Source organism: Mytilus californianus, unplaced genomic scaffold (assembly GCF_021869535.1).
Source record: "Mytilus californianus isolate M0D057914Y unplaced genomic scaffold, xbMytCali1.0.p SCAF_11, whole genome shotgun sequence".
Taxonomy (NCBI): Eukaryota; Metazoa; Mollusca; class Bivalvia; order Mytilida; family Mytilidae; genus Mytilus; species Mytilus californianus.
The window spans coordinates 30,031,113-30,048,769 of record NW_026262593.1 but is presented as its reverse complement, the minus strand read 5'-3'; the positions used below and the strand labels follow the sequence as shown (position 1 = coordinate 30,048,769).

Here is a 17,657-nt window from a genome sequence, read left to right as displayed (position 1 = left end):
AACCGTACTATTCATTGTTGAGCATGAACTGACTATTGACATTAGCGAATGTTACTTTTAACCGAACTCTTTATTGTTGAGCATGAGCTGTCTATTTACATTAGCGAATGTTACTTATAACCGAACTCTTTATTGTTGAGCATGAACTGCCTATTGACATTAGCGAATGTTACTTATAACCGTACTATTCATTGTTGAGCATGAACTGCCTATTGACATTAGCGAATGTTACTTATAACCGAACTCTTTATTGTTGAGCATGAACTGACTATTGACATTAGTGAATGTTACTTATAACCGAACTCTTTATTGTTGAGCATGAACTGACTATTGACATTAGCGAATGTTACTTATAACCGTACTATTCATTGTTGAGCATGAACTGACTATTGACATTAGCGAATGTTACTTATAACCGAACTCTTTATTGTTGAGCATGAGCTGTCTATTGACATTAGCGAATGTTACTTATAACCGAACTCTTTATTGTTGACATGAACTGCCTATTGACATTAGCGAATGTTACTTATAACCGTACTATTCATTGTTGAGCATGAACTGCCTATTGACATTAGCGAATGTTACTTATAACCGAACTCTTTATTGTTGAGCATGAACTGCCTATTGGCATTAGCGAATGTTACTTATAACCGAACTCTTTATTGTTGAGCATGAACTGACTATTGACATTAGCGAATGTTACTTATAACCGAACTCTTTATTGTTGAGCATGAACTGCCTTTCCTTGCAGTGCACTTGTGTTTAAACACGGGTTTTACATAGTTTCGTATTAATTGATCTTTGATCTCATGTGTGGTGTTTTGTGGACTGTTGCACATGGTTTATTGTATTGTGTTAAACTTTAGATGTGGCTTTGGTTATTTTTGTCGTTTGGGTGCTCTCTTATGGATATACACCCGACACCTCCTTTTATTCATATCGCTCTGTGGGTATATTTTGAATGTAAATATAAATACACTTTTGACTATGCTGCAATCTAATCGATCTATCGTAACTTGCGTCGAACTCAAATGAGTATAACGAAATCAGAGATCTATATTTTAATTAGATTGAGTCTTTTCATACTCGTCAACTTCAAAGAAGCAGTTATCGCTGTTTTACGCATTTTGCACTGAGGACACTAACTTCCGATTATTATTATATAAGATTGGACAATAATAGTATTATTATTTTTTTAATAAAGAACACTTAGCGTTTAATTTTGAATGTATGACTGATTGTTTTTGTAAATTGTTGCTTATAGGCAGTCCAGAGACACATAAATATATATTGTATATATGTCTCTGTGTAGTTTTACCCTGTATTTCAAACTGTAAACGTGTGTAAATAAATCTGCATAGAAAACGGTTTTGCGTTTAAAGCAGCCACATTGTCAATTATAGACCAAACAGACTTTACAGTAAATGTAGCCCACGATTTTACGGTGTTATATTTCCTCTGGCTCCCCTCTTACGGTGTGTATATTTCACAACTTGTTCGCTATATAAAAATAAGGAGAAGTGGTATGATTGCCAATGAAACAACTACCCACCAAAGTTCAAATGAAGTGGATGTAAGCAATTTTAGGCAATTTTACCGTACGGCCTTTAACCATGAGAAAAAACCCATACCGTATGGTAGGCTACAAAAGGCCCCGACATGAAAGACATGAAACAATTCAATTGAGAAAACTAACGGCCTTATTTATAACAAAACAATTTATGAAAAACAAATATGACAGACATGAACCAACGACAACCACTGAACTACAGGCTCCTAACTTGGGACAGGCACATAAAGAATGTGGCGGGGTTAAACATGTTTGTGAGCGCTCAAGCCTCCTCGCTTAACCTGGGACAGTGGTTCAAGTTACAGTACAACATAAGAACAAATTATAAAAAAATAGTTGAAAAAGGCTTAACTCATCAGATGGATACAAATAGAATTAAATCTAACAGAAACACAGAGTGGACGTGGACGGGTACTTATACATCCCAAAAACAAAAATACTCTTAAGTACAGATCTGAGAGTACTCGCAGTTACTAACAGCTAGTTCAAAGTCAATAACAACTAATGAAAAAAATCATGTATCTAAGACTAAAATGCCAGTTTCCTATTCGCATTTTAGATTTCAATTAAACTAATTTATGTATAACTGGTAAATCGTTCAGTCAGGAATTTCGGATCGTTACCACAAATTAATTAAAACTTTCAAATTTTACCATTTATATATATATTCATAATTACTCTAAATATCAGTACAACAATGTTGTATCTTTTGTTCTTCCCTCGCCGGGATTCGAACTCATGCTACTGGAATATCGAGACAACACCGCCTGCACTGTGTCCAGCGCTCTAGACCACTCAGCCACCTACACTGAACTAATAATTTAGCTTTTTGTGGCCTAGTGTTACCTTTCCTCGTCAGTAGAATCTAGAGTTGTAACACAGTACATGATATATTAGGCATGCAGACGGAATTGATTGCAGATTAGCTAAATACCTATCGTAAAGGATCGTAAGATACAGTCACAGAAATAATTATTTTGATAAGTACGTCTAAACAAGTGACAACTCTACGACAGATCCATCCATTGGATCAGTAGTGAAGGTCTATGATTTTACTAAATTCTTTCATGAATACAAAGATTTGGTTAGGAAGTTTGGCTGTACCTGTAGGATTATTATTAAAAACAAGATATCACATCCTATTTTTATGGCGATGTTGGTTATAGAGCCTGTAAACTGAGATACCTCCAAGTTAACTCATTGGTCCTTTGCATAAACTTATTCTTAAAGGTTATCAATTTAACACCGTAGTAAAATCTAGACACATTTATTTTGTTTTTGATAAATTAAAACATTTTGCTATATATACAGTTATGACTAATCACGATCCTACATCTTGTCGATACTGTTTACTTATTTTTTGACATTGCACAAGGTCATGCGTTGAGCAGACTGTTTATGACGTCTTTTACGCTTAAGAATCCGTTGATGTGTACTGATTGATACCTTTTGATACTAAACCAAGACGCTGGTTTATATTTTCTTTACTGCGACGTACAAAAAGTTACACATTACATCGAACACACCGATATGTGATGTCGATATCAGCTTTTTGTTTTTAGCTCACATGACCCAAAGGGCTTTTCTCATCACTTGGCGTTCGTAGTCGTCTCCGTCGTCATAAAAATCTTCTCCTCTGGCCATTTTTTTAATACATGGCCACAATCATACTAAGGATATCTAGTTTTAAAAAATGTGTTCGATGACCCCGCCTGCCAACCAACATGGCTAAAAATAGAAAATAGAGGTAAAATACAGATTTTGTCTATTATCTGAAAACCGCTATAAAAAGAGAAACTCTGACAGGGCAGAAATATTTAGAATGACGAGATCTACCTATTGACCATTAAATCAAAAGTGTCGGACGACTTCTTATAGGAGTTATTGCCCTAAAATGACGAATTTGACCTTTTTTTCATGTTTGCCTATTATCTTGAACATAATAATAGATAGAGAAAAAAACTTATATAGCAAAAATCATAAATAAGACAAAATCTACAAATAAATCAACATGAATGAGATCTTCGGACGGTTCCTTATTAGAGTTATTGCCCTGTAATTAATATTTTTTTTATATTCTTTTTGCGTTTTTGCCTTATATCTGAAAAACCATTATAATAGATGGATAGAAACTTGAATAAGCATAAATGGTCAACGAGATATGCTCTACAAATAAGTTAAACACGTTGTTAAAATCATCTGAGGACCCCTTGTTGAAGTTATTGCCCTTTAAAGACGATTTTTACCAATTTTTGCATTTTTGTCTAATATCTGAAATACTATCATAGAAAGATAGAAACTTAAGTAAGCAAAATGATCAGTGATATACAAATAAGTCTACATGGATGAAATCGTCTAAACTCCGGCTTAAATGAGAATGTTTACCATATTTTGGCGTTTTTGCCTTAAATCTGAAAATAAACTAAAATAAATACATAGAAACTTACATTAACAAAAATGATCAACTAGACAAGATCTACAAATAAATCTACTGGCTAAAATCGTTAGTTCACTCCTTTAAATATTGGAGTTGTTGCTCTTTAGTGACTTCTACAAATAAATCTACTGGCTAAAATCGTTAGTTCACTCCTTTAAATATTGGAGTTGTTGCTCTTTAGTGACTTTTATCCATTTTCAGTGTTCTGCCTCTTATCTTGAAAACTATTATAGCCAGATACCGCCTTAAATAGCAAAAATGATCAGCAAGACTAGATCTACAAACAAGTCAACAAAGCAGAAATCGTCTGTCAGTCGACTCCTTCTTGGAGTTCTTGCTCTTTAATGACGATTTTTATCAATATTTTATTTTTTGGCCTATTATCTTGAAAACTATAAATATAGATAGACACTTTAAATAGCAAAACCGACCAACACGCAAGATCTACAAATAAGTCAAATTTTGCCAAAATCGTTAGTAGAATCTTTATAGGAGTGAATGCCCTTAAGACAATTTGGGTAAAAACTAAAGAAGATTGAGAGGAACCGTATAAAAAAAAAATGACCAGCAATACAAGATCAACGAAAAAGAGATTTTTGTCATGAATTATATTTTAGTCTACAATGTTGTAGAGTCATTGTTGAAGATACATATAGATATAGGTGAATGACAAAGTCTCTTTAGAACCTCTAGTTCGCCATGTCAGTTTGTTTTGGATTTATGAGTTTGAATATCCCTTTGGCATCTCAGTTTTGCCTCTCTATATACGTCCGTCGAGTATAATTAAATTTCATGACACGAAGGTTCTTCAAGGGAATTTTTAGCTGTTGTGATCAAAGTAAGAGACAAATCTGAGAACGTTAAACTTAGATAAACTTCAGGTTGAAATTTACCCTTATCAACTTGCAGTGAATTTTAATGTCATGTACTTCATGTAGGCCCTATAAAGTTCCGTAATGGTTAAAAAATTCAATGTATATGACTGGCTAGAGACATATAATATAATATAACTGTATCATATGTCTCTGATATAAACAGGGATTTTATTAGTACTATCTGGGAACAGTATATCTTCATCAATATATATGTTCCTGGTACTATATAAATTCTTGTTTAATTCTTGTTATATTTAATCCACTATATTTTTTACAGTTAAGAGTGCGGATATACCTGGCATTTCCGTTTCATTCCGGGTACTACAAATTACTGGGGTGAACGGGGCAATGCTAGCAGACGGGTTTTCTTGAGCGTGTTGTCCCAGTAAATATAGGTTAGATACGGTATGATGGTTTGATATGGAGATGGTACAAGCTTTTTATATACAGGTAATTTTTATCTTATAATTCTTGCATTTTAATCACCAGCAATGTTCAATACAACAGTCACCACTTTTAGTGCACTACAGTCCTACATGGCATTCACATGTATCACATGGGTATACTGTATAGCAACACTTGGTGTAACCACTGGAAAAATGATTGTAAGCAGGGGTCTTGGGGCAGCAGGCACCCCAGTACTGCAGTAGCTGAACGATTATAAGAGAATTCTTATTGAAAAAAAAGTTTCATAATATGGGGATATAATTATAAAGCACATGCTTACAATGCTACACCCCTGTATAGGAATGGTTAGCTTTATTTCGAGTAAACATCATATTTGAAATAATAGTAACATAATTAGGGGACGACCATTTGATATTCTGGGGGTGGGGGGGGGCAGGAGGATTTTGAAAATAACTCGATCAGCCTTGATAATAACAAAAATGAATGGTTTGTTCTGTGGTAGTTTGAAAATAAATAACCTGACTTACAATGTATTGAAAATAACTTGGCAGGTCTTCTAAGCCATATTATAAATGTTATTCTGAAGTATGAGATGGCACCAGATTCTTCCAAAATTCATCTTTTTTCATATTTTTTTCGGGAAAAACTTTAATAATGTAAATATTAATGTATTTGAAATGTTTGAAAATGGGTTTCATTTCACTTGAGGTATATTGTCTCATGAACATTAACCTCACTTTTATTACAGGGCCGTAACTACATTGAGGCAAATGCCTCATGTTGGAAATTTCAAAACAAAACTACATCAAGTTGTAATTGAAATGTGTTATAAAAACTGACTTGACATAGTTATATCAATGATAATCAGCCCCCTCTTAACTTAAATTGAAAAAAACATAATTGACAGGTATAAAAGGTTTTTCTGCAAACTGAAACATTTTTTGCTTTTTCCTACATATTGGTCTTTTGATGTTGTCCCTAAATACTAAAAGTCTTACACTGAATCTATATATTTTGCTTTGAAACCAGAATATTGTCAAAAAATTAAAACAGAACTTGCGTTTCAGATTAAAGAAAGGGTCTGGGAAACGTGCATAATGCATGATTTTGCACCATTTTTCTATAGCTTCTTGGAGGGTTCAGCTAACCCCAGACTCTTAGTTGTTTTTTTTTCGCCTCGCTCCGCTCGGCATATATGTTTGACAACTTTTAAAAGAGGCTAGTTACAGCCCAGCTTTAATTCCTTGTATGTATGCAATATATGCAGTTTGCAATTCAGAAGATTAACTTACAGAGGATGATGATAATGCTGATTGACTTAATTGACTATGTTATTTATTTAAGAATTTAAAAATTGTATGTTTTCAAATATTAATAATATAATTGTGAAAATAGATAATCTGTCCCTTGTTTTAATGAAAATGAAAAATCATGCTTCAACAGTGCAGAAAATAAATAATCTGTCCTTTTGGTCCACAAAAATAAATAACCCATCCAAAACAAATCCTCCTGGCCCCCCCCCCCCCCCCCCCCCCCAGAATATCAAATGGTCGTCCCCTTATATACAATTGAATAGACAACTTTAGAGTTCGATGCATTTCCATCAAAAACTTTGGTTATAGTGAGCATCATTCGTGCGTTTAGGGGCATCGTCACCTCCGTTCCCATGTTGAGCGAGTGGTTGGAAAACTATGATGCTATATTGCACGAATTATTCGGCAAATTAAATTCTCATAATTGACAATCAGCACTGCTATCATTAGGGAATTATGATTCAGTACCTACGAAACAAACATTATTTCTATTTTGTCCTGCACAATGACGATCACTAAGACGCTTGATGAACGTTAATAGTGCAGGGATACAGGCGATCCCCTCTATCTGGTAAATGACATCATAAAGGCGCGCATAATTGACGAGTTTTTTTCGGTGAAGGACAAACTCGAAAGTGGTCTATTCAATTATAATGGTTTACAGAAAATAATAAAAATAAAATATATTCAGGGGCAGATCCAGGAATATAGGTTAGGGGGGGCGCAAACTTAAAAAAAATTTTGAGATTAAATTATCGAAATATTCTTTATTAAGCTGAGGGCAACCAATGCTTTGCAAATTTTAGGGGGGGGGGGGGGGGGGGGGGGGGGGAATGCCCCGCCTGAATCCACCCCTGAAATTGGTTTAAATAAAAAGTACAAATTTAAAGGGCATTCATTAGCTGTAAAATTCATGTTACCGATTTGACTCAATTTCTCATATTGGACTTAAAACATACTAAAACGTATATCCAAATTATAAAAAGTCTAAAATAATCAATTTACGATGCATGAACACTATAACATGTATCAGCGTTTCGTGCATATTTTAGTCTAGACTCCATCTAATTAACCATCGAGGTGACCTCTGAAGACTGCTGATGGTCATTTAACCCGATATAAACATGCATATAGATATAAATAGATAGCGAACTCGTGCAATTGGATTTTTCTAGGTCTGTTCGATTTCATATTATAGGTTAAACAAATCTTTTATACCTGTATAAGAAGGAGTTTTTGTGGATCGAATCAGTCAACCAAATGGTTTACCCTTGTTTCACTTTCAATGTTGACATTCTTTTCCTTTTAATAGCTGAACACTCCTAGTTCATGCGTAACCCAATCTCTAGGTAAGGGGTTAAATTGAACATGTTGAAGGTCACAGAATATGGATTCAATGAGGTCGAAGTATTATGCAAGTGAATAATTCATCAGTGGTGTTTCTTAGCTTGACAGAATTGAACCAAACTGGCTGCTTGAAGCGAATTATTATTTCACTATTTCACTTTCATTAATGATTGAACAAAAAAAAATGATATCTTTAATTTTTTTATATCTCATAGCTAATGCCCCTTTAAAAAGTGTCAAGAATAAATTTGAATCCAATATCTATAGTACTTAGTGCTAAAGAAGCTTATATACATGTATATAAATATAAAAAGAAGATGTGGTATGATTGCCAATGAGACAACTCTCCACAAGAGACCAAATGACACAGAAATAAACAACTATAGGTCACCGTACGGCCTTCAACATGCATGGATCTTGTGTATACTAAAAAAAAAACCAGAAATTAGCACAGGCCTATTTTAGATAACTGTTTGCTCTCTGAGGTATGTAATGCCTCAGTGACTAGTACATGTATCATATGTATAACACGCTATGCCAAAAAACAAAAAAGACCAAAAGAAAAACAACAGTATACGAAAAACAACATAGAAAAATAAAGACTGAGCAACACAAACCCCACCAAAAACCAGGGTTGATCTCAGTTGCTCCAGAAAGTAAAGTAAATCCTGCACCACATATGGTACCTGTTGTGTTGCTCATATAAGTACATACTTGGTAATAAGTCTAATTCAGTAGGTCACATTCGAGGAAAAGAGGATGGGATTGTAGTTACAACAATTGGAACATATCTGTTGTCATCTGTGATACAGATATAACGGTCAACCAACTCATGGTGGCATCCAACTGAACATTTTATTTGTGAGAAAGTTCAAAAGCTCGTTTTGTATTTAGCACAGAAGATCAACTCTAATACCACTGTATAAAATTATGAAAAAAACATTCAATTCTTATAATTACATTTTTTATGCTACAACCATGAAAATTTAAGAGTTATATCAAGCTTTTTGTATGTTTTTCGATGCATTATTTTAACATTGTCAAGGATAGGACGTGCAGTCATAGCTGTTGTATATTATACAGAAATAAGATAGGATATTGGAGTGCCTCACTATTGTTGTCAGCAAATTAAATTACAGATTCTAGTAAAACATACATATAATGTAATGATTTGAAATTGTTTTATTCAATTAAAATTTCCTTGATATTATTATTCCTTGTCACTTAATTTATTTCATAGAAATAAAGGACATTTTTCTGTTCAATAGCATTTATGGTACCAATTTTACTGCACCAAGTGAGCATTTTGACAATAAATGTCTCCTCAGTGATGCTTGAGGCCCAAATTTTTGAAAACATGAAACTTAAACAATTGTTGAAGAGCTGATCAACTAAAAAGGACCCTAAGTGAAACCAAATTTGGACATGTAAGGAGTCAAGAGTTTAATAAATAATGCATTCACTTTAAATTTTATACCTATTGTAATTAATGAGACAGAATCAAAACACAGATTGGACTAGACCAGACACAGGGTAATGTTTACTCTAATCTTGCTGATTTTAAGCCAATTTATAGTTTCCTAAAGCTGTTGATATTTTTTTGGATAATGAATGTGTGGTCAACTAGATCTCAGTTCTGACTTCATTGGTCAAAATTTGATTGTTACATCATACATGTATCAAAATAAAGGTGACCATGATTGATGATATCACACAGAAAATAAACAGGATCTTTTTGCACATCATTGAGAAAAGGGACAAAATTGCCTACTTATTGTCTTGAAATCATAGTATAGAAGCATATTCCACAATAGAATCTTGTGTAATAATAATTCTCAAAAATTAAATTGGATATTAAAGATGTAAAACACTTAGCAAGCCTTGTCTCTAAATTTGAAAATTTGATAGTCTTGAGAGGAGAAATTATATAATATCATATAGCAGTACTAGTAGATTCTATATTAGTTGTAGATTGATTTTCTATTTAGATTAATTCTGAAATTCTCTTTTTCCTTTTCATCAACCAAGATTAAACCAAGTCTTGCAGTTTCCAAGATAACAAGAGTTTAAAAGTTCTGAAACTGATCAACCTGCACCTATTTGGTAGTATCTAATTTATTTTTGTATTATTTGGCAGAGTTCTCAAAATTTCAAAATCTTTTTTCTCCTGGTGATCCTTAAAGAAAATCTGCTGGTCCTCAATATTATTTTTATTGCAGAATACCAAAATTGTGTCAGTCCTTTGCAAAATTTTGGTGGTCAAAACCTTCGGAACACCACTTTTCAAGAAATCTGATTTGGATGCAGTTTTCTCCATTGAATTCCTATTAATGAATCATGATTCTTTTTCTTCATCAAATTTGTTTAATGTGTGTTGACAACACTGTATTCACCCTTGATAATTTATTAACACTTGTTCAAATGTAGACCTCTACTCAAGTTGAGTTTTTGAACCTTTAAATTACAAAACCTGATTTTAATTACTAAATTACTTGAGCCATGCAAATATACTGCTCTATTGTTAGATTGTACTATTCCTTCCATTGTACAGTTGTACATGTTATTGTACCTTATTAAAAATTTAAATGTCAAACCATGTCAATTCCTGAATGCTTTTATCTATATTATTGTCTCACATAAACAATTCCTTTTCACCTGATCTAATCATATGTAAGTAGATTGATTATTGGAGATTTCCCTGTATCATTTTCATTGTTATAAATGTTCATGTTAGCATCAGTGAATTTTTGTGATATTTTTATGTTACGGTTGTGTAGTCAGGTAATAAGAGTTTATTGATAATTGTGAAAGCTTATGTAGCAAATGCAACTGAAAACAAGGATGAATAATTTATCTACTTCAACTAACACGAAGTGTAACTATTTAAAGGAAGTCAAGTAAGCCACAAGAGACGGAACGAACACTTTCCATTCACAATTAATATTGATCCGAAACTTGTCAGTAACATGCTTGTCTTTTACAGAGATGGATGTTAAACATTGAAAAATGAGTGAAAAACGAGGATTAAATGGTGGCCCATATCAATATGATGATTATGGAACAGTGGACAAACAGCCAATTATTGACAAGGAGGAACTTGTAAGTCTATTGAAATGATTTATGATGCCTCAACCTGCAAAAAATTGAGGTCATTATGGTAATGTTTAATCTGTGTGATAGAAATTTAATGAATTTATATAGTGTTAGAGGGCTAATGGATGTAAGATAAAAATCTAAATACTCATCATGGGTAAAGTTTTCTTCATGCCTGCAAAATTTTCAACCATAAGATTACAAGTATTAATTAATAATTTGTACAAAAGATTATTATTTTGTTTTTGTATTTATTTGATATTTCTGGTATTATATATACCAGAATATTTATTTTACACTTATATTCTTCAGTGTCAGGACTAAATTTAAGTTAAATAATTTTTATACACTATCATAACAAGCAAAAAAATTTCCTTTCTTGCCTCAGTTGAAATAATAATAAAGCATTATATAAGTAAACACAAAGTATTGTTGTACAAATTACTTGATACATTAAAATAGAGCAGGAATAATTTTTAAGAATGGAAATTGAAACATATTTTGGTAGTGGGACCAACAACAGATGCAAACTTTTTCTATAAGTGCTCCCCTTGCCTATAATACATGTATCTAAATAAATGAAAAACATAATGAACATTATATAGTATGTATGGTATGGGTTTTTCTCATTGTTCAAGGCTGTATGGTTGCCTATATTACCTTACATCCACTTCATTTGAACTTTGGTGGTGATAGTCTAATTAGCAATCATACCACATGATCTCCTTATTTTTACATTGAAAAATGAAACACGTAATGAAAACCTTAAATACATGGCAAAAGTTATTCGAATTACATCTATAGGACCTTTCATAATCAACTTGATCACTTTAAGGACAGAAAAAGGGATTACTAAGATATTTTGTGTTGTAGTAGAAATATAGACTTATTTCTATCAATATTTCTGAGAAGTTTTCTTCTATCATAAATAAAATCACTAGGGATTCACAATCCTGACTAAAACCAGTGTAGTTATGATTTCATTTAAGACAGATTAATATGAAAAGGATAAAATGAAATTGTTTTTCATGCATCATTCCATATATTTGATGACTGGAGACTTGTACCTTTGATAAGTTACATGTTTCATGCCATAACAAAAAAAAAAGTTCAGCATACAGTGAATGTCTAGTGAAGAAAGGTCTGATTTCAGTAATGCTTCCATTAAAAACTACAACTTTAGTTTTAGTTGTCAACTGAAATTTAGTAAGGGTAGGTATGATCCATGATGATGAAATCATGTACAGTTTGAAATGTTTCATTTGAAATTAGATTTATTGTAGTTCTGCGAAACAGGTAGTGGAAAATGCAGTTATCAATTAACGCTCAGTTGAAATAGAATCTAATCAATTTTCCAGTATTGATAGTTCATTCTAACCAGAAAATTCAATCACCAATAATAAGCAGCTTTAATAACCAAGTCTTAGGCAATATGATACACAGCAAACTACAGTCGTCAATGATTCAATTCGTTAACTTTTCATTAATTTGTTCAGTCTCATATATATGAAATGACCAATTCAAGGAGAACACTTGTATGCAAACTTATTTTTGGAAAATGATAAAATTTCACATTACAAATAATGTATCAACAGAAAGTCGGGAATGAAGAGCATTTCAGAATTTACAGCTGCGTATGATAGAAATAGATCTAAAAATCTTATTCTACATCAAATCTAATGGTAATATAGATCTCATTTATAGCCTTTCATTCACGTTTTTTTTGTCATAAAAATGTTAATTATTACGAACATTAACCTTCAAAGTTACACAAATGTATAAAAAAATTATTTCATCTTCATATAGAGTCTATTGTTACACAAATTTATGCAAGGTTCAGTGGGAAGCAGTTAAACAAATTTGCATGAAATATAAATAGGTAAAATGCTGGGATATAAAGTAATAGTAAGTTGCTGTCATAGAAAAATACTAAGTTCACTGAGTTTGATGTCCATTTAATGCAACCGTACAAAGGAAAATTTATGAAGCTGAACTGCTTATAAAAATAAGAAGATGTGGTATGATTGCCAATGAGACAACTATCCATCAGAGTTCAAATGACATGCATGGATATAAGCAATTATAAGTTATGGCCTTCTGATGTTGTAAACTTTATGCTTGGTTATTTCAGTTACAATTGACAATTTTTCAGCATTAATAATCTTGTCCTAACTAAGTTTACACTTTATTGGCTGACAATATGTTAATTACCCCTAAATCAATATGTAAAATGATTTTTTTTTTATCAATTAGACCAATTTTTAGGCCTTACTAACCTGATGCAGAATTTTATCTGTTTTTTTCTTTTTTTTACATGACTGATTTTTATAATAAATTGGCTAATATATCTAAACATGCAGTCAGAAATATCTGACTCATACAAAAGTTTTGCTTCCTGCTACTTTCTCTTGCATTAATTACCTGAATGTATAAATGGTTTAAAATCTTGTTTTAAGTGTAGATTACTAATGTGGCATACACATTTCTGTAAGAATTCCATATTGATTAGCCTTTTTCATATAGATTTGTCTTCTTAAACCAGGCAATTAACAGATTATTTCCAACTTCAGAAATTGTCCTCCTTTGAAACGTTTCCTACAGACTTCCTACAGACGGAAAAGCTGAAGTGTTATAACGAGCCTATTAGATGTTCTTATTGATTCTAAAGCTAGAAATATACTGCATTATGGCTTTAAATGGTTATTACTTACAATGTAGGAAGGAGACAAATGATATTTGATATGACAGTCTTCTTTAAAAAGAACTGATGGATTTGGCATTTAATTCTGAAAGCTTTCTGCTTTACAGAGAAACTGTAAATAATAATTTTTTGCAGTCTTTCATATAATGGGGGTCAAGGGATTGAACCAGGGTCTTCTCAACAATAGTTTTATGTTAAAAACTGATGGATTTGGCATTTAATTCTGAAAGCTGTCTGCTTTGCAGATCTAGAGAAGCATCAAATAATAGTTTTTTGAAGTTTTCCATATAATAGGGGTCATTACCGTTAAGGGATTAAACCAGGGAATTCTTAACAATAGTTATACCCTAAAAACTGATGGATTTGGCATTTAATTCTGAAAGTTGTCTGCTTTGCAGATAGCAGAGAAGCAGCAAATACTATTTTTTTTGAAATCTTTCATATAATGGCATGGAGAGCAAGGGATTGAACGAGGGACTTCTCAACAATAGTTTTACAACAAATTAAGTATAAATAAGGAATAAAAGGAGATATATATTAGGCATTCAACTGAAAGGCACATTACCATATTAATAAATGTGTTGTTGCAACTATCATGCATTGGAATAGGAATCTCTGTATTTATATTTACTTACTTACTGTGGATTCATTATTATTCCTGGGATACCAATTTTCGTGGATTTCGTGGGTAAAGGCTATAAACCACGAATATAAACTAAGTACAAATTTTCTATAGGCTTGTATGCAGAATTTGACAAAACTACAAAATCAAATATTCAAAATAATACAATTTTCCCTCAATCCATGAAAATTGGTATCCACGAAAGTAAATGAATCCACTGTGTGAGTAAGCAAAGATTGATATATTTACTCAAGATGTGCATATGTTTGTTTTGTATGTAAATATTCAGTTCTAACTGCACAATGAGGACTTCAAGCTTTAAATTTAGAATTATGTTTAACTTTGGTACATACTATTTTAAATATGTCAGCTATATTTATGGAAAATAATATTTTGTTGGCAATTTGTTTACTGTTTAAATCTTATTTTCAACAGTCTGTTCACAAGAACTTAATATTTAAAGTCAGTATTATTGTAGATAGTGTAATATTCAATATTTGAAAAACATAATATTTTTGTTATGTATTTACATCATGAATGTCAGTTTAGAGAACTATTATTTAGGTTTAAATATACCTCGTATAATTGAATGTGTGACGTCACAATGTTTTGAGAAAAATCGTGTAAAACTTTTTTGTAAGATTGTAATAGAAGAATTTGAACCTATATTTTGACAGTCTTCACGGTCATCTAATATAATTAAGGGTATCCAGGAGCTTAAAATAATATTTAGGTAGCATTCATGTATTTATATAAAGGAGTACTTAATTATCAGTGACTATTAACTAGCAAGTTAGTAAGAATGGTATAAGATGAATAGAAATATGAAAGTTTATACCAGTTATTTTTTATTCCTTTGATAGATTTTTTTTAAGGTCTCATAATGCCTTTTTTCTAAGATGAAAGGGTCATGCTTAATGAACTTTACAAATTGTCCTTTATTCTTGGGTTTTAACATATCCATAAAAAGATGAAAGGGCAGTCTACTTTTTGTTTTAATAAATGTAAACGCTATACAACCCATAATTACATTCATTTTTGTCGAGCCTTCGACTTTAGTCGAAAAAGCGAGACATAGCGATCCTACATTCCGTCGGCGTAGGCGTCGTCGTCGTCGGCGGCGGCGTCCACAAATATTCACTCTGTGGTTAAAGTTTTTCAAATTTTAATAACTTTCTTAAACTACCTTGGATTTCTACCAAACTTGGACAGAAGCTTGTTTATGATCATAAGATAGTATCCAGAAGTAAATTTTGTAAAAATAAAATTCCATTTTTTCCATATTTTACTTATAAATGGACTTAGTTTTTCTGCCGGGAAATATTACATTCACTCTATGGTTAAAGTTTTTAAAATTTTAATAACTTTCTTAAACTATCCTGGGTTTCTACCAAACTTGGACAGAAGCTTGTTTATGATCATAAGATAGTATCCAGAAGGAAATTTTGTAAAATAATAAATCCATTTTTTCCGTATTTTACTTTTAAATGGACTTAGATTTTCTGCCAGGAAACAACACATTCACTCTGTGGTTAAAGTTTTTAAAATTTTAATAACTTTCTTATACTATTTTGGATTTGCACCAAACTTTAACAGAAGCTTGTTTATGATCAAATGCTAGTATCTAGAAGGAAATTTTGTTTTCTTTAAGTTAACATTACATTCAGTCTGCAGATAAAGTTTTTAAACATTTATTAGATTCATAAACTATCCTGGATTTTTACCAAACTTGGACAGAAAGTTCTTACAATCAAAAGATAGTATCAAGAGGAATATTTTTATTGATTTACTTCCTCATTTTTGTTGAGCCTGCGATTAACAGAAAAAGTAGGCGAGACACTGGGTTCCGCGGAACCCTTACGAATTTTTTTACCCTCTTTTGTGTTTTGACCAAAAACTAAAAAAGATAGAGAGAAACTAAACAGACTTAAGTGATCAGTAATACAAGATCAATAAAACAAAGTTTTGTTGTGAATTTTATTCTCGTCTACAATGCTGGATAGACTAAGGTGAGCGACAAAGGATCTTTTTTATTTTATCTCGTAGATCTATGAACCAGTATACTATTGTTTCAAAGGATGCTGGTATACAGAGTTATTCATCTGTCCCTCTGTGTGTCTCCCTGTTCCTACCATATTTATGTCACATTTCATCAACTACTAGTACAAATCATGGATTTTTTGATAAATGGCACCATGCATCTTCTGGTTATGCCATTTCACATACTATGTGACATGTTTTCAGTTTCTTTTATGCTGTAACTTTGAAATGCTATCAGACGCATAATGTTTATGTAAAATTTTTCATACAGGTCATAATGTCTAGGTAAGGCCACACTTAAAAATATTTTGGTTTGCCCAAACCCTACCCAAAGGTAGACGGTGGGTAGGTAGGTAGACATTTTATTTTCTTTTTTTTTATGCAAAGAGAAATTGAAGTGTCAGATGTTTTTAGTCTTCCTGCCTATCTGATTAAAAAAAAAAATTTTCACATCAGGACAATAAAAGATTTTGAGTAGGCACTGTTATTTTCTGGGTAGGTTGGATTAGGGCATAAACAAACATATTCTTTTTTATGGCCTAAATGGCACAAAGCTTTATCTGGCTATGCCATACTGTTAGAAAATATCAGTTTCTTCAATGTTTTACTTCTTGTTTGCGGAAAATACTTATTTCTTGAAAAGATTATTCACATATAGATATGAAATTAAAGTCACATTTTAATGATTTAGTCAACAACATTGAGTAAGGATAATATAAGAGAGCAATAAGCAAGCTCATACTCACTGTACATCTTGTTGGTAATATACATGAAAAAAACATTGAAACGCTTCTTCCCCTTTGGTAGTATGGCCTTGAACAGTCATTTTATCAACAGGAAATTAAAGCAGAAATTTTTATGTGATTATTGATATCCACAATGGATATTATTTCATTTTCAATAACAAGCTTTGATAATTCCTGGAAAATTGTTTTTAGGGTCTAATTTCAAACTTTTGCGATATATTTTTGTTTTGTTTTTTAGAAAATCATTGTTTATTGTATGTTCAGCAGCATTTAATAATCCTTGTTGCTGGTCACAAAGACCTACAATATTAGTTGTTACATGCACTACTTAACCTAGCCTCATTCTAGAAGTTTTTATAAGCAGTTTACATTGCTACTGGTTATATGGTATTATTGGCAAAGATCAATTTCATCAGCTATCTGTATTAAAGCGAATTATAGCTTCATCCCCAGCAGAAAACTGTTCTAGAATGTTATGGGTAATTAAAACCGACTAATGATACAA

At 32.0% G+C, this 17,657-nt stretch overlaps 1 protein-coding gene across 4 annotated transcripts in view; it reads left to right on the top strand.

The window, feature by feature from the left end:
- Positions 1 to 5,200: 5,200 nt before the first annotated feature.
- LOC127719867 (anoctamin-7-like) overlaps positions 5,201 to 17,657 on the top strand; it is an 80,931-nt gene continuing 68,474 nt past the window's right edge. For all 4 annotated transcript variants that reach the window (XM_052226209.1, XM_052226210.1, XM_052226211.1 and 1 more), the window contains exons 1-2: positions 5,201 to 5,332; positions 10,934 to 11,049. In XM_052226209.1, coding sequence (XP_052082169.1) covers positions 10,957 to 11,049 — 93 coding nt within the window. In that variant the 5' untranslated portion in view covers positions 5,201 to 5,332; positions 10,934 to 10,956. The remainder of the gene's footprint in view (positions 5,333 to 10,933; positions 11,050 to 17,657) is intronic.